General features: G+C 43.0%; 2 protein-coding genes across 2 annotated transcripts; one reads left to right on the top strand and one right to left on the bottom strand.

The window, feature by feature from the left end:
* Nucleotides 1-1,056: 1,056 nt before the first annotated feature.
* On the bottom strand, nucleotides 1,057-10,917 carry alkal1 (ALK and LTK ligand 1; the record flags this gene model as incomplete). The annotated part of the gene is made up of 4 exons (XM_084461666.1): nucleotides 1,057-1,118; nucleotides 3,660-3,743; nucleotides 4,266-4,319; nucleotides 10,647-10,917. 4 exons carry the CDS (start codon nucleotides 10,915-10,917, stop codon nucleotides 1,057-1,059), a joined length of 471 nt encoding a protein of 156 aa, XP_084317792.1.
* Nucleotides 10,918-14,217: 3,300 nt separating this feature from the next.
* LOC311307322 (dynein regulatory complex protein 11) lies at nucleotides 14,218-22,475 on the top strand (the record flags this gene model as incomplete). The annotated part of the gene is made up of 19 exons (XM_084436117.1): nucleotides 14,218-14,279; nucleotides 14,904-15,231; nucleotides 15,370-15,489; nucleotides 15,635-15,826; nucleotides 16,632-16,703; nucleotides 16,851-17,062; nucleotides 17,188-17,272; nucleotides 17,364-17,468; nucleotides 17,645-17,720; nucleotides 17,831-17,937; nucleotides 18,113-18,199; nucleotides 18,328-18,389; nucleotides 18,515-18,597; nucleotides 20,517-20,624; nucleotides 21,057-21,256; nucleotides 21,447-21,533; nucleotides 21,641-21,818; nucleotides 21,979-22,217; nucleotides 22,356-22,475. The coding sequence occupies 19 exons, from the start codon at nucleotides 14,218-14,220 to the stop codon at nucleotides 22,473-22,475; spliced, it is 2,523 nt and encodes an 840-aa protein (XP_084292243.1).
* Between the last annotated feature and the right edge of the window lie 256 nt (nucleotides 22,476-22,731).

Genomic DNA, 22,731 nt, shown 5'->3' with positions numbered 1-22,731 from the left:
GCAAACCAGTTCAGTGACGTCACTGGACTGGTGGGTTGCCCTGTTACGTTTTTCCATGATTCAGTCTTCCATGTAGGGAAACAATACACTGACAGTGATTTTGAAAGGCCTACACACATAATTGAAACATTTAATCCAAATAATATCAACTGAAACAAGCATGACTGTGCCCTACAAGGCCCTACGAGGGATTTCGGGAAGCGTAAGTGTTTTCCGCCCAAAAAGACCACATTTCCCATGAGCCTCCCCGCGCACTGTCGTAAAAAAAAAGCTACCTGAGCCGGGTGTTTTGAAGACGGAACGATGACCACCGATGAGGTAATTATATAGGTCTTACTAGTAACGTTACTTTTGACAATATATATAAAGGTCATATATGCTCGCGCTGTCTCTTGTCAGCAGCGTAGGCTACTGCAGTAAACCGTTTCGTCATTCCAAGGTTCTGGACGACCCGACCACAAAATAATAATCTAAAAATAAACTACATAGAAGAAACGACATTTGTCGAAAATAGACACATAAACAAGTGTGGGTAATGTAGATTCACCCACATTAAAATGAGACTGTTTCATAACCAAAAATAAACTCCTCGGGGTACCTTTAACCGCACCTAAGAATTCCTCCACCAGTCAAAATTCTTGCTCCTATCATTTCTCTGATAATGTCTGTCTAAAAAATAAACACATTTTCTTTAACATATCTAAAACGTTTCTTTAAAACACTATACATTACATTATGGCTTCTCTGTGGAATACAGTTCAAGTGGAACAAATGTCGAAGTAGGATTATCCTTCAGAACATAAGGACACAAAAGAACAGAGACATTGAGAACACATAGCTCCGATTATGGGAACTTAAATCATTTTAAATCTTTAAAGATTACTTACAAATACTATTTGACCCACACAAATGTTTTCTTTCTGATTGTAATCAAGTATAGTATGTAAAAAAAAAAGACTTAAGTCAGCTGCCCAGTATGAGATCTTTGCCAACATGGGGATCCTTTTCAGTCAAAAGTGTAGTATACTGTAAGTAAATAATACTCACAAGCAATGTCTATTGTGTGCAGAGTGGACTCATTGCTAGTCTGGTTAGCAATCTTGCACATCTCTTGTAGTCTGTTGAATGAGAAAGAAACAAATCCATTGTTTCATCTGGCTCCAGGACCTGGGATTTCTCACCATCACTCACTGTTATAATGCTTCCACAGGCTCATACTGGACACACACACACACACACACACACACACACACACACACACACACACACACACATACACACACACACACACACACACACACACACACACACACACACACACAAACACACACAGCAATCAAAGTTTACAACTGATCCCCAACTATACTTGGCCATTCTCTTGTCTGGCCCAGGTAAAACCTCAGAGGCCAGCAGGAAGAGAGGTCACCGCCGGTTCCCTTATATAACGTGGTTCTCTTTATTTCCCAGGGAAGAGATTATTCATGGAAAAATGTTGTGATATTTTTCTTGACAGAACGAAAAGGAAAAGGAAAAGGAAAGAAATTCCATGCTCAAATTCCCTGTGTGAGAAGGTATCTCTGCTCTGAAACAGATTGCTGTAATCACTTCTGCCCCAGTGCAGAGGTGATGCGAGAGGTAATGTTTTGGGTGGCGTGTGTTGCTTTATTTATTGGTTGTAGGGGTGTAGCATGGTCCAACTTAGAACCCATTAAAATTTGGAGCGGATCCGAATCATGGGGCAGGTCCACGAGCCGCCCAAACACGGACAGCCATTCACCTCCATTCATTTTTGGCTCAGGAGTGAAAAATTCCCATCATTCATTGTCAATGGGGGGAATTGAAATGGCCATATCTTGACATGCGAAGGTCACAGACAACATATGGTTTGGACTGGCATATAGCTCTCGACCTAACGAATGCAGCAATACAAAACATGTCCTGCTGGCACAAGTGCGCGCGCTCAGAGCCATGAAATGCATTCATGGGCGGAGGTCTGTGCTCTCTGAGCACCATTTCTAGTTTGTATAACAAAAAACAGTTAATCAGTACTGTGTTACCGCTTTCTCACTTAACTTAAAGGACAATGCTCGTTTTTGACAACCTGGACCTTATTTACGACATACTGTATTATAAGACGTTTGACTCACCGAGATCACTTTGGTGTAGTTCGGAGGCATGTAGAAGAAATTTAAAATCCAGCGCGAGCCAGTATATCCATGTAATGGCGGTGGTCGGGGCACTTAGAATGCAGTTTCTAAAAATCTATTTTCTGCCGCGTTTTCACATGCCATGATCTTTAGAAACGTCTTTCGAAACGAAATAGCTTCCTCACTTGCTCCAGCACTAATGCGCACAGCATGCAATCGTTGCTCCAGCACGCTGTGCACATGCGTAAAGACGTTTCTAAAGATCATATTACAGAAGAAATACCACAACAGGCCTATGCTCTATGTAAGCACAACTAGCGATTCATCAAGACAGATTGATGAAAACAACCGTTTAGCGGCAGTAAATAGATTTTTAGAAACTGCATTCTAAGTGCCCGGACCACCGCCATTACATGGATATACTGGCTCGCGCTGGATTTAAAATTTCTTCTACATGCCTCCGAACTACACCAAAGTGATCTCGGTGAGTCAAACGTCTTATAATATGTCGTAAATAAGGTCCAGGTTGTCAAAAACGAGCATTGTCCTTTAATGTATTCCTGTAAACCGCAATGTATGATGATCAACACTTTTTTTTTTTTACTGCAAAATAAACAGCATAAACACAGAAAAAAAGTATTATTACACTTTGCAATTTGTTACTATTGAATCTGTTTAAAATATTATTTCTACCCATCATCGTACAGCTGTGATTGTTGTCAATCCCCTTCCACTGAGATGAACAAAGTAGGACAGGTGGATGGTAGTGGTTGAGAAAGATTGAGGCTGTAAAAGTATAACCACTGAGCCAGGAAAATGGCCTGAGACAAGGACCGGTAACCGGTAAGTAAAAGGTTCAAATCCCAGGTCTTTCCAGGAAGATATTGTGGCATAAGCTGGTAATTAAACAATTGCTAATATCAGTAGCCCGCATGACAACAGTTGTTCCCTTCAGACCCTGTGCCCAGCTAAATGTGTCAGATTATTTGTTGTAATTTAACAGCTATAGACTACTGAAATATTTATAGCACTTAACTGGCAACTCGAGTACTTAAAATAAATTACTATTTTGCATGTCTACAGTAATTTGTTGTGGTCCCTTTCTACAGTAAATTGCAACTTGATTGCACAGTCAATTTACACCATTTACCAGGTTCTAATTGACAACTGTTTTGGCTGTGATTTCCAAATAAAAAGTGTGCTCTAATGTGTGTTCTACCAACCACAAAACCATCTGATGAAGATAGACAGCATCTGTGTTAATTCAGTACTATGGTATTCTCTGTGTGTATCCAAGTTGAATTGATTAAACTCGTCAGGATAAATACTACCCACCCGCAGCTTTTCGGTGGAGTAGCTGGCTAAAGCAGTGTTTATGTAAGGCTGTCATATGCATTGGCAAGTCAGAGGACCCAAGATTGAACCCAACGTGGGCTATCTCTTTTCCAGTGAAAAACATGCAGTCCAAACAATAAACAAATGCATACATTGATGCTAAAAATACATACTTACATGCTGGTCGAGAGCAATCCCTTGTATTGTGATATAGTCTATGAAAGTGTGTTCTGCATTCCGATGAAAACTTGACTGGTCCTGCTTAAAAGAAATGCTATTGTCAGCTCCATTCTCTATAATAGATGTCATTGCAAACAGTATCACTGGCATCATGTAACCAGCACATACAGATCTACAGATAATATTCAGCACTTTACTGGTTAATACTCATACATTACATCACAGGACTGAACCTTGAATTATCTTTTCTAAGTGTTACTGGCCCTTTAGCAAGCTTCCGGATAAAAGATTTTCACACTAATTCCTGGAGTCTGCTTTGTCCTGAGACATAATCAGCTTAACCTCTTACTGCTTTCAACTTTACTCTTACTGTTTGTGACCATGGGCTGCTTTTCTAAGATTTAGAAATGGTCTCCTATTCCTGAGCTCCGGCCAGACCTACTCCAGCAGTGTTTTATTTGTGGCTTTGGCTTGCCTTTGGTTTGTATGTATTGGAATTACATTTTGAATTAATTAGACATTGAGCGTTTCGACAAACGGGCTTTTGTAAGCCAGGAAACATCAAGATTTAGAAACAGTGATTTTTGGTGTCAGTTTTCTTACCTGTGAAATGCTTTATGAATTTGTCTTTCAGGTTTACATCTCTTGGGACAATCTCTACAAAGGAAAATCAAGAGTTAGTATAAAGTACAGTATATACTGCCAAGTTCTTACCAAGGGAAGATTTGTAATCTACTCTATAATGACATTCGTTGTCTGTCTCCGATGTCCACGATTTTCTTGGGAACTGGTCAATGTATAAAATTGACTTTTGGTGTATTTCTCAGGACACTAGGGCAAGCAGTGTCGCCTGTGAAGTTGTTTGGATCAGTGGTTCCCAACGGGAACTGTCTGGCAGTTCCGCGTGGCAGGATATTCTCCTGTCCAGTGCCATAAGATCCATGATACCAAAGGGTAGCTTACAATGCTATGACCACAGACATACAGGTATATGTCTATGGCTAACAGCTGTCTACAGATAGCCTGGCATTAGCATTCTAGCTATAACGAACAGAATGTTTGATATACATTACTGTGTATTGCCTAGGATGGTAGGGAAGGTGATGTACGCAAGCATGTGTGGAATCATGTACAGTTATTGAATGAAATTGGTCGTCTTCCTGCCGATCTAGCGGTCAGTAAAATCAACCAAAGCAATTTTGAGTTGGCGGCCGTTTTGATGCCCATATCTTGGGTTCTGGGGGGATATAATGGAAGAGGCGACACAACTGTGTCATAGCGAGTGTATTTTGAATGGGAATGAATCTTTTTTTTGGGGGGGGGGGGCTTTTCAGCTTTAATGTTATAGGACAGTGTAGAGAGACAGGAAATGTGGGAGAGAGAGAGGGGAGGACATGCGGCACAGGACCCAAGCCGGGAATCGAACCCGGGTCCGCCACGCGAAGGACTAGCTTTCATATGGTGGGCGCCTTACCGGGTGAGCAACCGGGGGAATGAATCTTTAAGCTAAATCTTATTTACAGTCAGATCAATAGTTGGTTGTTCAACACTTCAGTTTTGGGTGCAAAAGCTGACAGACAGACAGACAGACAGACAGACAGACAGACAGACAGACAGATAGATAGATAGATAGATAGATAGAACAAACCACAAGGGCACTTTACACTAGTTGACAAATATAGATGATGCACTGTACCTGCTGCATACTTAAACCTTTTTTTTTTTTTTTTTTTACTAATACATGCTGTAATACACAGACAGACTCCCTCATAGCTTTAAATAATATGAAACCAGCATGAGTTCCCATGTATATTTAATCCACATTTATTTCAACAGTAACATCAAAGTGGGAGCACTAAACAGGGGTGCAGCAGAACAAGGCGCTCAAAAGCCTTCATTACTACAGAGGTCAGGGCAACGGCTCTGGAGTTGTTGAGGCCAGTAATCCTTGTTTTCTTTGGGACGGGAACGAAGTCGGAGGAAGCAGGCTGGTACAGTACATGGCATGTCTCTAGTGATGTGTTGAAAATCCACATTCCACACACAGTATCTGGTCAACGAGCCGGCATTGTGCCTCTTGAACAGGGGCTTCTGGCGGGATGTACACACTGACAAGAATGTATGAGTTGGGGGTGTAAGGGTAAAAATTTGTTCTGTACGACGTTACAATGAGAAGACAAGGGGTTGGGGTCACAGAGAGGTTTGGGGGATGTGTGTGTGTTTGTAAAGGGGGGCTTTGGTAAGCTGGTGATAAAAAGGACAGGCTGCAGTGGTCTATGTCCTGGGGAACATTACGACATACACCTGGAAGTCTAGATGAGTGGGCAGGAAAGGGGGAGCGCAGGAAAGGGGGAGTTGCACTCATCTGCCTTAAATTTTGGGGTACAGATTGCACTGGGCGCTCTCTCAACTGACCAGCCTTGCTGCAGGTTGCTTAGCCACACTCGAGTGTTTGTAACAATCCTTGGATGAATAAACTCTGGTAACTCTGTTGAACTGTTTTGCTTCTTAACCCATATTGAACGAGAAATTCTACAACAGGGGGAGTAGAACTCTCATGGGGAGTAGAACTCTCGGGGGGGGGGGGGGTAGCATGGTTTACTGTTCCTGAAGAGGGATTCCAGGACAGGAGAACCGGGTTGCTGGATCACTGTCAGGTACCTGCACCAGGAGCTATTCATGTAAAAACACACCCCACCTCCCCTGCTTTGACAGATCACCCTGAGTCATGGTCCACTCCCAGCAGTTGGAAGCCCTCTACCTCCATGGCAGTGTCGAAATTGTACCAGATCTCAATAAACGACAGCAGCAGATGAGGAAAAGTCCTTGTTTTTTGCCACTAGCAGCTGGAGTTTGTCCATTCTTTTGCTGAGTGCACATTTGATAAGAAAATGCCCAGTAATGTGGTGTGAGATCCACATTTACGAAGGTGACCAAAATGTCCAGTAATTCCATGGTTGTGATGAGAAAATCAGATATTAAATCCACAGGTGTTGATTCAGTTGTGTTTTATTGGCTACAGTTTCATGTAGGCTAGGCTGTCAGTGATACAGAGAACCACAGAGGAAATTTTAATTCAATTTTCAAGTATTGTTGATTTATTAGACTAGCTTGTCTACTCCAACCTGAAACTAATCAAATAAATTATAGCCTACACTTGCTTTATTTAAGCGCCCCTTGCTAGGCTCAGTTTCAGTTTAGTTAAAATAGTTTTTAAAGAGGGTTTGCTAGTTTAGTTTGGTTTTTTTTAACGCCTAGTTTTAGTTTAGGTTTTATTAGTTTCAGTATTATTTTTAGTGTTTTTTCTTCTGTGCTAGCCTCGTGAGACCTTCCTGATCTTGTGAGCTCACGTTGTTTCACTCTGTGTGAAACAAACCATCTGGCGAATGTCAGGTTACTTCTTTGCAGGGTTGCAGCAAAAAAAATGGAGGATAGATTTCATATCCACCCAAAATACTAGGCTTAAGTATGAAATGAAAAAGACTAAAATTAAAGACATTTTCTCTATCATTTTAGTTTATTTTAGTTAGTTTTGTTAACACAATACAGTTAATATTTTTTTGTAAAGCCTGGTTTTCATTTTTATTTCAGTTAACTAAAATGTTTTTTCACACCTAGTTTTCATTTTTTTATTAGTTTTAATTAACTATAATAACCTTGGTAATGTACGGTACAGTAGAAAGTCTTGAGCTGAATTAAAATTGTGAGCAGTATATGTTTCTGTTTTTACCTCCGACCCAGTGACAGCGAAGAGCAGGAGGTATTGTTTTTTGGTGGCATGTTTGTTCGTTACCTTTGCCACAGTGACAGGGGGAGTGGTACTGTAAGTGCGAGCTGTATTCACACTGCGGGAGCCGCGATCTTAGGGGAAAGTACCAGGGAATTTAATTACCCCTGTGGGCGAGGTGATACTCTTGCCGGGGACTGGTACTTAGTGGGTGGGGCGGCAACGCAGAACATTTCTAATTTGCTGATACTAGCAAAGCTTTATTTCAACAGCACCATGTTTTTCATTGCACAAAAAAAGATTCCATGTTTAGCATTTGTGTTGATTTTCCAAACTGAATAAATCCCACATATATAAACACCAAACTCCTTTCCTTGTTCAATATTATTGTAACTAAGACATAAATAGAAATAAAATAAATTATCCCATAGACAGAAATCCGAGGATGGAGTGCACAATGAGCTTGACCACGCTGTATGGACACAAACTACAACAGGTAGTCCTAGGGACTAGGGAGTTCTAGGCACTAGTCCCAGGGGGTTAAGTACCAGGGAGGTTCTGGTGGGAAAGTGGCTAATGTTTTCGGTGGCTTGTGTTTGTTTGTTTGTTTGTTAGCAGGATTACACAAAAACTACCAGACCAATTTGGAGAGTAGCATGAGCCAACTTAGAACCAATTATATTTTGGAGTGGATCTGAATCACGGGGCGGATCCATGAATTAAAACAAAACTTTGAGTGAAGCCAGCTCCCTGTGTGGGGGCGTTAGAGACACAGGGTTTGGACTGGAAGGGGTGGGGAAGGGGGGAGCCCGGAGTGCACCGAACCACCCCCTGCTGGCTCTGACCCCAGGGGGTGCCACAGAGCTGCCCAAACACGGCCACCCATTCACCTCCATTCATTTTTGGACATTTTTGGGCTCAGAAGCAAAAAACTCCTCCCATTCATGGTTGATGGGGGGAATTGAAACGGCCATATCTCCACATGGGAAGGTTACAAAGACACAAGATTTGGACCGGCGTGAAGCTCTCGATGTATCGAACACAAATATGTTGAGCCAAAACAAAATGTTGAGTGAAACCAGCTCCCGGTGTGGGGACAGTAGAGGGAGAAAGGGGGAGAAAGTGTGGAGTGCACTGAACCGCTCCCTACCAGCTCTGACCTGAGGGGGGCGCCACAGAGCCAGCCACACACGGCCACCCATTCACCTCCATTCATTTGGACTAATCATGGCGAAGATCAACTGCTTTGAATCAGATACAGTATGCTTGTAGATAGCTACAGTATATTACTGCAGTGTGGGTCATATAGCTAGATAGCTATGTATCTGAGATACATCAGAGAGCAGAGCTGAAGAGCTCCTGTTCAGCCAACCCCAGCTGTGTCAAACCCAGCTGCTCATAAACTACAACACTGATGCACCACCAGTATATTTTTGACATTTGCCGCCTCTAAGTATCGGTACCCTAATGGTATTGCGCTTTCTGAGCGTCCTTTCTAGTTTCATCTTCTTCATTGCGTGTAAAGCCATGGACCTTTGAGAACATGTGGATCACTTGCCAATGTGCTGTATTTGATATCCTTGAAAGGTTCATTCCGTCTGGCCAGTGGTCTGTGAGGTTCTTTTCTTCTCCAAACACTCAGCCTGGAAGTCTCAGGATGACCTTTGACCCAACGTTTGACCGGAATGTTTATGCAATGTTCATTGCAAAGGCAACTGAACAGATTTGTGTTAAGAAATTATTTGTAAGGCTAAGTACCAGTGAGGACATGCCATTCTTTAATGTCTTGAAGGTACAGTAACAGCAAACCCATTCTCAGTTGACAATTGAGTACACCAAAATCCTCATCTGTAAAATAGAATTGACACAGCTGGAAAAGATTACTAAATTGACTCTAATGTAATGATATCAACATAATGATTGATTAAGCCACAAGTCTCCGGAACCAGCTGTGGTCCGGAAGTGTCATTATTCATATGGCACTTAGACCATCACATGGTATTTATATTCAACTGTACAATTACAATAGGATGCCTACGCACCTTCTGTGCTTGGCCCCCTAAAGACTTAGTGATCACAACGTCTATGTGGGCGGAAGACCCAATCGTGTTACTGCATTTCTTGTGACGCTTGTGATGATGCTCACCAATGGCTGACCTAGGAGGATGTTGGGGGGGTGATCATTCATGATTGAGAATCCCCAATGAATCTTTTATTGAATGATTCATTCACAAATTGATTATGTGAATGCTCCTCCCTTACTGATTTGGTGATGCCTGTGCCATCCATTGATAATCTTTTACACAGCGATACCTGTGCCAATAGTGTAGCCTAGAGGAATAGATCTTCACTTCACCCACATACACTATATGGACAAAAGTATTCAGCCACCTACACATTACACCTACAGGAGCTTTTATGACATCCCATTCTAAATTCATAGGCATTACAAATAAGGAATTGGTCCCCCCTTTACAGCAATAACAGCTTCTACTCTTCTGGGAAGTCTTTCTACAAGATTTTGGAGTGTGTCTGTGGGAATTTTTGCCCATTCATCCAGAAGAGCATTTATAAGGTCAGACACTGATGTTGGGAGAGAGGGCCTAGCTGGTAATCTCTGTTCTAGTTCATCCCAAAGGTGTTGGATGGGGTTGAGGGCAGGGCTCTGTGCGGGCCAGTCAAGTTCTTCCACGCCAACCTCACCCAACCATGCCTTTATGGACCTTGCTTTGTGCACTGGGGCACAGTCATGCTGGAACAGAAAAGGCCTTTCACCAAACTGTTCCTACAAAGTTGGAAGAATATAATTGTCCAAAATGTCTAAATAAGCTGAAGCATTAACATTCCGTATACTGTACTGTAGTGTATAATCATATTAACTGCCTTGTGGCTGGGTGTGGCTGATAAAAGACCCTGGTAATAATTAGACCCTATAACTATTTCAAAGGCAAGCCATGAATTCCAATATGGAGGCTTTCCTAATTTTCTAACGCCTTAACCTTTCACTCAAAATACTATTCTACTAAAAGCAACTATTAGATGGCTTACATATATCTTTCATGTGGAAAAGAGTAATTGATGGTTTCATGATAAAACCTTTATGCAGTTTATGCAATTTAATAATAATTTGTGATACGATTAATAGGCTTCTGTAGCACACATATTGGCCAGTCAGACCAATGACAGCTGTCTCACCGTCTCACTAAAATAGGGATTACGCTTTCATCACTGCCTAAAAATAAATCTTATCAGCTTACCTATGGGTCTACTGTTATCCAGCCTATGAACATATGAAGGCTTTTCGTGAGAGGAGAACTTCATGTCTTGGGCCGCTGTGAAGAGACCGCTGCTATAGCGCCTGGAGACGGGCTTGTTGTCCCTTTGACTCTCTCTGATAACCTGTAAGATTAGATCCAACAGGGTCCTCCTCTCTTTCTGCTTGACCTCCTTGCTGTCCGTGCTCTGGCCTGAGGTGATGAGCAGAATGAATATACTCAACATTATGTTCCATTTCCTTTCTGCCTGCATGGCGTCTGTGGCTGACAAAAACAACACAACATAAGGCATGTTAGTCATGTTGCTCAAAACTAATCTTATACCTGTACTGTCTTAACTAATTTTAGTGAAATACATACCTCGTCAAGGAGGCAATTTAAGAAGCATTAGAATAAGTATGAAAGTGAAGTAATCTTATGCTGAGTGACACATCTAGAAACGTCTCTCTCCTCTCTAGATGCAGGAATGAACATTGCAGCAACAGTTTAACAAAAAAACACTTCTGCATAAACTGTGTCTTAATCATACCACTGCCCATATCCACATTTGGTGATCTTTAGCCTATTTGAAATAAAAACATATTAGCTGACCTCAACTGTATGTATACCAAAGCATAAGTCAGAAGGACATGATATTTCCTGGCTAAAATAGTACTTGTAAAGAGATTATTTCTTAGCAGAAAAGATGTTAAGAAAAAGTTAAATCAACTTAAAATAATAGGTCAAACTTACACGTTCAGTTATAGTGAAAGATTATGTCCTGAAAAATTGACAAGGTTGTCTCATAAAATCTCTCCTTGCGAAGTGGTCGCTGAAATGAGAACAGACAGTTGACAGCGATCACTGCAGTCCTTTTAGAAATCATGCGTCCCGTTTTATACGATCTGCGAGCTTCTTGAATTTAATATAATCGATTTCGAGTGGGTGGAAAGCAAAGTTGACATCTTTGGTTCAATTTCTTGCACTGGTAATAGCTCCCTTTGGCACGCGCCCCTCCTTTATGCTCAAAATCATCTATAGAAAAGGTGTAAGAACATCACTGCAAGCTACTTCTCTTCCACAGGGCTATCATGTTCACGGACGGATAACAAAGTAGGCTACTTGGAGATTTCCATTGTTTCCTGAAGAGTGCACAAGTGTGTGGAAAAGAGTAGCCTGGCAAAGTTCCAAAGTTTCGGGACCTGAGGGAGGTAGAGGTGTTTCTCAGTGGCCTGTAAGCTCATAGCTGATCTGTGTCAGCTAATAGCCCTGTCGATGTTTGTGTTAATGGAATGGATGTAGCCTGGTCTTGTGATCGCCTATAGCGCAGCAGAATGCGCTCTCAAGAACAGCGCGCGAGTTGAGAATCTATACGATGGGCCAAAGTATAGCAGTCTATTGCAATTTAAAATCTAAAGGCTTGAATGAGAAGTGACATTTTAAGTGATATTTATTCCTATGATTGAGCCAATAATAATGAATAATTACATGCTAAACATGAATTGCAATGAAATTTAAACTGAAGTAATTTTCAGTGTAAAACCGTTTATTACATAGACCAATAATGATAATTATTTATTATGATATATGGTAGTTTGGTCTACTATCGTCATCGTTAAAATTATTTCCTAGGCCTGCTACTATATACTGACTATGGTTATGATTAGCCTAATCATTTACCTAGTAGGCTAGTAGGCTATTAGTAGTAGTAGTAGGCCTACAATAGTAATAATGTTCCTTTAATAGTAATGTTCATGTCATCATATAAAACCGTATAGGCTACAATGTTGTCAAAAAGTCTGACTGTCTTGACTTCCACAGAAAGGACGTCATCTAGCGGCTAAAATTTGCACCGGCAACAGATGCGGAAAGCACCAATACCTAATACCTAAGTGTGAATTTGAGAAGCGATAGACTACAGCCTATTTGGGTCGGAATTGAGGAGTGACTGAAGGGTCAAGGTCAACCTCCTGCATCAGCTCACTCAGACATGGTTCTGCTTTAGTCCAGGGGGTTTTCCATCCCTGGGCCGATTGGCAGTGAAGGTATTCACGCTTCAGCTCAACAACTTCCTGGCAGTGTTGGCTTCTTCAAAAGAAAGCCTTATTATTGGTCAGTGGGATGGTGTCCAGACATTTAAAAAAGGGTTTCCAGAGGGAACATTCCAAAGTAATTCGCAGCTTGATTATGGGTTCCAGGAAAGGTCGGCATGGTTCTAGTTGGCCCAAGAAGGATGTAGTTAAATGTGTACTGAGCAGCAGAGAGCAGTATCATTTCATCTTCTGGATGGACACGTACCTATAGAAATAACCGAATTGCTTTCTGCAAAGCATCTCTGTGTACGTAGATAGATATATAGATAGATAGATAAATAGATAGATGATACAGTAGATATTGTCTTTTGTAGGAAATGTGTTTCTACATCTGTAGCAATGCTAAGTGCTACATGTGGCCATGCATGCACCCTTGTCAGCCTACTGCATGTGTGTGTGTGTGTGTGTGTGTGTGTGTGTGTGTGTGTGCGTGTGTGTGTGTGTGTATGCATGTGTGTGTGATCATTTCGCCCATTGCCCGCATGTGTTGGAGTGTCAAGTGATATGACAAATAATGGCTTCTTCTTCTAATGACTCTATGGACATCCCCTGACAGATTACCAAATACAAACCGAAAGCTCACCAGTCGACTAATGACCACACACCACCATCCATGACATCATCCACTAGCACCCCAGGCCCAGACCTCTCCACAGCTGCCCCCCTCACTGGCCCTCTCCACCACCACCACCACCACTACCACCACCACCTCCACTACCACTACCACCACCACCACTACCCCCTCCACCACTACCACCACCACTACCACCACCACCACTACTACTACCACCACCATAACCACCACTACCACCATCACCACCTCCACTATCACCACCACCACCCACCACCACCACCATCACCACCACCATCACCAGCTCTAACCCTAACCCATCCTGGACCAGACAGAGCCCCCTCAGAGCAGCTGGACCAGACTCTCTCTCACTCTCAGCACAGAAGCAGTTTCTTCCCCACTGTACAGGACTGACTGCAGCATTATTTTGTACATGACTCTTGATTGTGTTGTGTATAGGATTGCATTGCATATAGGATCATATTGTATTTGCATCCCGGCTGCTGTATTTTGCTGTCTTGCACCTTGTTTATTTGTTGTCTATTTATTGTTATGCACCAACAGTTCAAATCTAACTCCTTGTATGTGTGAAAACCTACCTGACCGAAATAAACCTGATTCTGGTAGCCTCATACTCCACCAGCCTGCAATGTGGAACCTCAGGACATTGGAACGACTCTCAGCCACAGTGTGCTGGATCCCTTTGTCAACTAAAGAAGTCCATTGTGGCTATTACCTCGACACTTTGTCTTTGGAATTGAAGCCATTGTAGTTATTAGAAATGCTTGACATAGCAAATGTTGGGATGCATCTATTAAAATGTCAACGTTTTGCTATGGGGTTCATGTCTGAATCTTCTTTCTCTGAATCTTCAAGCACTATCGTGGAGTTGGTCAATGTCAGTGGTGTGATGGTACCTTGGACAGCGCTCTGCCCCATGGCGCTGCCGCTACACCACGTGCACGGCCCCACGTGGGATAACCAGATACTGTTGCTATGGAGACAGTGGCACGCAACATGCTATGGAAACAGCTAGTTTGCGTTTCCAGCTGCTACTGTAGCAAGGCAAGCCAGTAGCTAGCTGACATAGATATCAAGCTGACGATGTCTGTGCAAACAGAGGAGATAAGATAAGATTTCCCTCGACTTTTCCGTCATCCATCATTGGCTGTAGGACGTCATGTCTCACAGGTTGGCACAGTAGCTCGCGTAGCTAACGTTAGCTAGGCTAGCTTCATTTTTCTAGACAAGCTAAATTAGCTAGCAACAGTAGCTAATGGTAACTTTAGCTAAATGTTAGCACTGACAGCAGCAGCTAGCTACTAACGTTACGTTTTTTGTTCTTTTTAAAAGCTGAGTAGGTGTAGGAAACCTAAAATCTCTCAAAGAGCTACCATGTGTTTAAAATGCATAACTGAATGAATAATATATTCATAATATCCACATTTAGTGAACCAATTAACAAATGATTGTAGGCCTACACAATTGTGCAAACTTGGGTGAAAAGTATGCATTTCTCACTATCAGTTAGTGTACACACATAATTTAATTTTCTTATACGTGTGTGAAATCATACCATACTGTTTTATCTTCCAGTACGTACAATAAACTATGGGCCGATGCCCAAGTGGAGTTGAGCAGCCTTCTGTCTCAAGAGCTCCCTGCCCAACCTCCTCGCCCTGAGCGAGACAGGGTGGTGTTCTTCCAGCACCTGGCCACCCTCTACGTGCGCTATGTGCAGATCTTCAGGCAGCTGGAAGAGAGCTATGACCAGGTGGTCCACCCTCAGAAGAGGCACTTGATCCGGGCAGTCCTGGACGGAGTCATGGGCAGAGTGCTGGAGCTCAAGAATGAGATGGTGGAGAAAGAGTTCTCAGAGTACCACTACATGGATGACGTCATCCAAGACTTAAAGCTCACACCTGTGAGTTTTATCAGTGAAACTGATGCCGAATAAAGCAAAATGAGATCCTATCCATATGTGTTGGACCTGTTTCCTTCAGGGCCACATTATTCTCTCTGTTGTCCAAGCACACTGTACTTGTCTTTTATCTTATGACAGGAAGACATTGAGATCCCCATCCCCCGGCATTTCATCAGTGAACGCAGCAAAGTGCTCCAGGACAGGGGGAAGATGCTCTCCAACATCCTCAACTTGATGGAAGTCGTAGAGAAACCCAAAGTGAGCCTGTTCCTCAGACTAGGATTTAAGCAATTCTTTCAAGTGAAAACAATTTCAACTAGTCTGAACTCATGGCTGAGAAGCTCAGGTGAGAGATTGATTTTATGTTTTCATTGTATATACACTTAACTGTATTCCACACTAGCCTGTAGGAGTGCGGGCCCTCAATCTGGAGGAAGCCATTAAGATCATCCAGGTGTCAGAGAGGGCCAGGCAGGGGCGCCTCAGGGCCAAATTCATGAGGGAGATCCAGAGGGATGAGGAGAGGCAGAGGAAGGCCAAGGACAGAGACCTGGGGGCAGCCGCCATCGACACAGCCGTGGTCCGCATCCAAAAGGTACCAGTACAGGGTTTTTCCTGCATAGGCGCATTTGGCGACCCCTAAAGAGATTTTGGCCAGAGCCAAAGGAAAATCACTAGTGCAAAGATGCTAAAATCTCTCTTATCCTCTCAAAATGTGTTTGATAGCTTGTTTCAAGTGCAGCCCATCCCTCGTTCTTGCATTGTCCATGGTTTGGACCACTAGTAATCGAGATAATTAATAGACAGGTTATCAGTATCTTTAACATTTTGTCTTCATATCCATTTTGTGTCATGTTGGGAGAGATGCGAGATTTCCCGCAAGAGTGAGCTCAGTCAGAATGACAGCAAAGAATATAGGCCTATATACGCTGGTAGGCTACTCGGCATAAAACTGAGGTTTCCCCAAAAAATTGTGTGCACGCCCCCCCCACACCCCCCCCCCAAAGACCCATTCTGAGCCAGGAAAAACCCTAGGGTAGTGACCTTCGGTGTGACTCGGAGGTCTACAGTCTGCTGTAATAATAATAATAATAATAATAATAATAATAATTCATTTTATTTATAGACGCCTTTCTGAACACTCAAGGTCACTGTACAAAGCAAGGCAATAAAAACAATCAATCACTCAATCAATCATAAAAGCCAACAATAGAATACATAATAAAACAGTGAAACACAGAAAAACAGGAGAAGTGAGGTCAATCCAGTCCCATGAAGACATTTAGAGGGGGTAGGCTTGTCTGAATAGATGGGTTTTCAGGAGTGATTTGAAAAATTAACTGTATTGTGTACTGTAGGTGCGTAACTGTGTTTTAGAAGCGGTGCGTTTTTTCCACCAGGTGTGGAAGGGTTACATGCAGAGGAAAAGAACAAAGAAAGAGCGAGAGGAGGAGATGGTGTTTTTGGGCATGGTGAGTCAAAAGCATATTCATTCAGTTGTCAGTCGTGCTGCATGTGCAAGGAGGCTCACATTAGTGGTGTACTATGTGGTGATCGTGACTTTTGATCTATAGAGGGAGCAACAGTGTTGCGTTGCTTTCTGCCCCTCCTCTCTCCAGACCATGGAGCCGAGGCACGCCCAGCCCTGGCCTGCCCCTGCCTCAGCTGCTGCCCTGGCTAACAAGGCCCGTCGCTGGTCTAGGCTGGAGGAACATGAAGAGGACTACCAGAAGTCCATTGTGGCTATTACCCACAAACTCCGAGAGGTGGAAGGGCCTGACATGAGGGAGACCATGAAGGCTCAGATCCGTCAGTGGTTCATTGAGTGCCAGTAAGATCAGTACTTTCAGGACTTTCCTGCATCCATGGGTCAAAGTAGTGATGCTTAGTACAAGACGTCACATGAAATAAGACCACATGTTCTGTCATGTGTTTGTTTATTTGTTTGTTTATTAGTGATGCAACTGGGTCTTTCCCTGACTACCCAGAGGAGGAGGATGGAGGCTCATCTCTCATCTTCGCGGAGAAAACACCTCAACAGGTGCTCAACTCACACCAGTCAAATTTGGATTTAACCAGATATTACAGTATTAAACAAAACAGGAGAAATAACGTCATGTTATTGGTTTAAGTTAATGGAGGAAATTGCCGCGAAAGAAGAGGAGGATGCCAACAAAAAGCCCAAAGGAAAGGAGCAGAAGAAGGACAAAGGGAAGAAAGGGAAGGGTGGAGAGGAGGTGGGTTTTCTGACTCTACAACTTTTTCTTTTTATTCTGTTCATTTTGTAGCCTATAAAAACAACAAAGAGCAAAAGGCTGTTGCTACAGTATGTCCAGTCAGGAATGATTGAGTTAGTCATAATTTAGCTGTAATGTCTTGTTGTCAGTGACTGTATTGTCTCTTCATCCCTCAGGAGGAGGAGCCAGGGTTAAAGATGTTGCCCTCCGCTTTCCTCTCTGAGTTAGAAAGAGGACATAAGACATTTGCAGGTAAACTACATAACATGATAACTTGAGAGTTTTATTTATATTGGTGATACATACTTTCTAATATCAAACGTTGTATAATGAAAGCAGCGTGATTCTTGTCTGATTGTCAGAGGTGTGGCAGAGACGCAACGAGTCCAAGAACTTCAGCCAGAGGCACGAGGCCGAGTTGATCAAGGAGGAGAAGAGGAAGGAGATCGAGGCGGAGATCAGACTGCAGGTGAGCAAACTGCTCGGTTCCTCTGGATAGGAATTAGGTACAGTAGCCTTGCTTAGTGGAAAAGACAGGAATCCATGTAGGATAACACACTCAGTGCCTGTCTTACCATGTCCTTAGCTGAAAGACCAAGCGAAGCTACAGTTGAATTGTTATTTTGCTGCTCTGCTTGGCGCAGGTGGATGAGCTGATGAGGCAGGAGCTCGCTAACTGGAAACTGGCTGTGGACAAAGACAAGGGTGGCAAAGCAAAAGCAAACGCAAAAGTAACAAAACGCTGGCTTCACATTCAGCTTTAACCTAATTAATGATGCGTGTATAAATGTATTTCAGTTATGCACACATGCTATGAGTTTGTTTGCTTCATAAATGTGCCTGGTGACTTGTTGTCTAGAAAAAGAAGGGGTCAAAAAGTGGAAAGAAGAAAAAGAAAGACAAAGATCTGACAGCTGACAGGTGAGGCTCACCTCTCCAGGGTAGTTTCACAGATTTCAGGAAGTTTCACCAAAACAGCACGCTATCATTTACTACTATGCTCTGAGGAACACAGCATATCAAAATACTGTATTCACATCCAATAGGAGTATTGAGTCTCTGTATCAGGAGCTGGTGGAGCAGGGGCTGTTGAAGCAGGCAGATAATGTTAAACTGCAAGATTACTTAGGTAAGACTTGCCATCTTGCACTGACGTGCTGTCTTTCAATCCTCGTCCTCAATCGAGGTACTCTAGCCCTAATTTCTACTTTCACCTCTATCATAACCAATCTCAAATAATTTGTGAGCACACACACTCTAAAAACAAAAGTGCTATATACGTACCATAGAATCCTTTTTAACAAAAGGAGAACCCCCTGAAAAAATATTCTATAGATCATTTCATGGAATGTTCATATTCAAAACAATAACACCACTTTGGTCCATCTCAACATCCAGTTTGCCGCAACGATAACACTATCAAGTTAGCTAACGTTAGTGGCGAGCTAGCTAAGGAGCTATTTTTTGAGCCTCCCAAAGGCAGAACAGTCAAGATATGTAATCCACCACCGAACAACAAGGTCCCAACGTTAATTTGGACATTTTGTAAAAGTTTTCGACTGGCTAGTGTTTGACTATTATCGCAGATTGACGCACCCAACGTTTGCTTGGATCAAGTCATTGCCCTAGTGACCAAAAATTCAATTGAAAGGCTCTTTATAGTACCCTAAGGCTCCAAATAGAATCATTTTCCCCCTCTCTATTTGGAACCCCGAGGGTTTTTTCTTTTGGACCTTAAAAGGGTTCTATATGAAACCTTTTTTCGGAGGGTTCTTCTATTGCTAGAAAGGGTTATATATAGCACATGTTTGTTTTTAGAATGTAGATTAGGCCATTGTATAACAATTAAAATTAAGCAGTGTATAACCATTCAAATCAACAACTTCATTGTAGATAAGAGGTCTAATCTCAAATGGACCACTCACTCCCTGAACCCTCATTCAACTGGCCACTCGATTGCAACTCTCAGTTGTTTTGGTTAAAGATGCTTTTGTTGTTTATTCATATATCTATATTACTGTAGCAAATTAGCCAGGTTAAATGTGCATGGCTGGTGAGGAGAATGCGGTACAGTAAAATATTTTGTTACTGCATATGTTGTTTTTGGCAGTGAGATAATATGTTGAGTTTTCCTGGCCAGTCTGCACTGTTAACAAAATGGGTGACACATCAGAATGAGCATGCGCAGAGCTCATTTAATAAACAATGTGGATTTGCCTGGAAAACTCAACACGCAGTGTCATTGCCTATCGTAACATATGCACTGAGGGAATACTGGTTAATATGCTAATATACATATATGACGAAACAACAAAATAATCTTTAACCAAAACAAGAATGAACATCTTACATGGAGAATTGAGATTAGTGTGCACACAATTTCATGAGATTTTCGAGATTAAGCATTTTTGTAACTCGATTAATTGTGTGATGTATAGTAAGAAAAAAGGCTGACTCGGTGGCCAAGATTATCATTGATTTTCATAAACGTCAAGTGACGCTCTGAAGTCTGTTGCTGGACACAGTAAGTGGCTGAGGGGCATAGAGGGATCCTGGATGTTGAGAGTCATAGAGGGATCCTGGATGTTGAGGGGCATAGAGGGATCCTGGATGTTGAGGGGCATAGAGGGATCCTGGATGTTGAGAGTCATAGAGGGATCCTGGATGTTGAGGGGCATAGAGGGATCCTGGATGTTGAGGGGCATAGAGGGATCCTGGATGTTGAGGGGCATAGAGGGATCCTGGATGTTGAGGGGGGATCAGTGGACCAACAATCACTCGGCTACTAACCACTGAGACTGAATGGGCAGTGCACTTCCAGGTAGAGGGAAGGCGCAGATCAAGTCATGAAGTGGGCAAAGTGTTCTGTTTGAGATTGGATCGGAGAATGGCCTTCAAGTGCTGCCCTCACCTGGTTTTTGCTTAGTGCTATGAATGAAAGATACAGCTACTACTATCAATGCCAATATCAGGAAGGTGCAACTTTGTAGCTTTTCCCCTGATTCCCCAGTGATTATCTGACTGTTGCTGTCTTCTGTCTGCTGTCAGGTGACTATAGCTACCTTGGGACAACATTAAGACAGACAGACATTGAGCCCATGCCCTCGCTAGCGGACGTGCGACAGCTCATAGCGCTGTATGCAGTCTTACCTTTAGGTAAGTCAAACACTTTTTGACAGGGTTTGGTTTTATGGTTTTAATATCACGTAGAGTTTTTTTTTTACCTGTACTGTTTTTCAGAGGTTCTACGGGTTCTGAGGTGTGAGTGTGTGCGCCTGCAGGTTGTAAGGGTTCTGAGGTGTGTGTGCAGGTTCTAAGGGTTCTGAGGTGTGAGTGTGTGTGTGTGCAGGTTCTAAGGATTCTTAGGTGTGAGTGTGTGTGTGCAGGTTCTAAGGGTTCTGAGGTGTGAGTGTGTGTGTGCAGGTTGTAAGGGTTCTGAGGTGTGAGTGTGTGTGCAGGTTCTGAGGTGTGAGTGTGTGTGTGCAGGTTCTAAGGGTTCTGAGGTGTGAGTGTGTGTGTGCAGGTTCTGAGGTGTGAGTGTGTGTGTGCAGGTTCTAAGAGTTTTGAGGTGTGAATGTGTGTGTGCAGGTTCTCAGGTGGTTCATGAGAAGGCTCCTCTGGTCAAGGCCATCTTGCTGGCAGGCCCCGCGGGGGTGGGCAAGAAGATGCTGGTCCATGCTATATGCCAGGAAACAGGGGCCAATCTGTTTGACCTCTCACCTCTGAACCTGGTGGGAAAATACCTGGGCAAAAGCGGCTTGGCCATGATGTTCCACATGGTGTTCAAGGTAACACACAGTCAGAAGTGGAGCTCTGGAATATGTAGGGGTGGGACCTAGGCCCAACCCCAATTGCTCTCTGTAAAGCGCATTGTGTTGCCTCTGTGTAGGAAATGCGCTATACAAATAAAGTTTGATTTGATTTGAAAAGAGGATTATGGGTTGATCTGTCATTGAGTAATCAGGGCATCGCGTGCAGGTTGCCAGATTGATGCAGCCATCAGTGGTGTGGATCGGAGATGCAGAGAAAATGTTTTATAAGAAAGTGCCCAAGGAGGAGAAAGAGGTAATAATAACTAGTTCCTACCTGTGTGGTTATAGTATCTTGCATCTACAGTAGTGGTATTGTTTAAATGACAGTATATACATGTCTTCTTGCTCTCGTGTACACAGTTAGACCCCAAACGTTTGAAGAAAGACTTGCCCAAGATCCTCAAATCAATCAAAGGGGAGGATCGAGTGCTACTGGTGGGGACTACCCAAGATCCATTGAGTGCCGACCTTAAATCACTATGTAAGGTGTACAGCAAAATCATCCTGATACCACGGCCCGACTACGCCTCAAGATATGGTAAGAATGATTTGGGTTGTAGTAGCCTATACATATATATATAGGTACTGTATTTTTCATCTTCCAATCAACATAAGAAACTATCGGTGTGAAATTTTGACATGAATCTTTCCATCTACCATGTGTCTTATTGTTCAAGCTTGTGTCCTTCCATCCCTAGTGATGTGGAGGCAGCTGATCAGGAAGGGTGGAGGAGAGGTGACCAGTGCTCTGGACCTGAGCTCCCTCGCCAAGATCTCTGACGGCTACACCCAGGGTCACATGGTCCAGGTGGTGGGCAGTATTCTGACGGAGCGACGCATTCAGCAGCTCCCCAAGAGACCCCTGACTGCAGCTGAGTTCGTGGCCCCCCTCGCTAAGATCGACCCCGTGTTTCAGGACGAGGAGGAGGCCCTCAAGGTTCTGTGAAAGTCATTGTTTCACCCTGTCCAGTATTCATATCTGTTCTGAACTAAAGCCTTCATGATGTTTTGTTACAATTTTCAAGAAAGGTAGTTTGGTATTTGGTGGTGATGTAGTGTTTCTATTTCTGCTCAGAACTGGTATGCTAAAACTCCACTGGGCAAGAAGAGGGCCAAGGCCGCCTCTGGGAAGGACGGGGAGGCGGAGACACCCTCGAAGGGAGGCAAGGACGGCAAGAAAAAAGGCAAAAAATAAAACGCTCACATTTCCACACTTATACTGAGTATAAACTCAACCATTCTGAGCCTTTTGTTGAAGTGGATTTTTGTAGCAACAATTTAAGCACAAGAAAAATAAATAAACCTTCACGATTCATGTCATTTCATGTCATTTCCTCCTCGTGAATCGTCATGACCAGGCAGCCTTTGGAGGGGTTTCATCCCCTAGAGGGCAGCGAGTCAGCGACATCCCTCATAATAGCCACTTGATGGTGCTAAGATAGTGACAAGCC

This window comes from Borostomias antarcticus, assembly GCF_949987555.1.
Source record: "Borostomias antarcticus genome assembly, chromosome: 3".
Taxonomy (NCBI): Eukaryota; Metazoa; Chordata; class Actinopteri; order Stomiiformes; family Stomiidae; genus Borostomias; species Borostomias antarcticus.
Note: the sequence above shows the minus strand (reverse complement) of the source record. Positions and strands in the feature narration are given on the sequence as shown.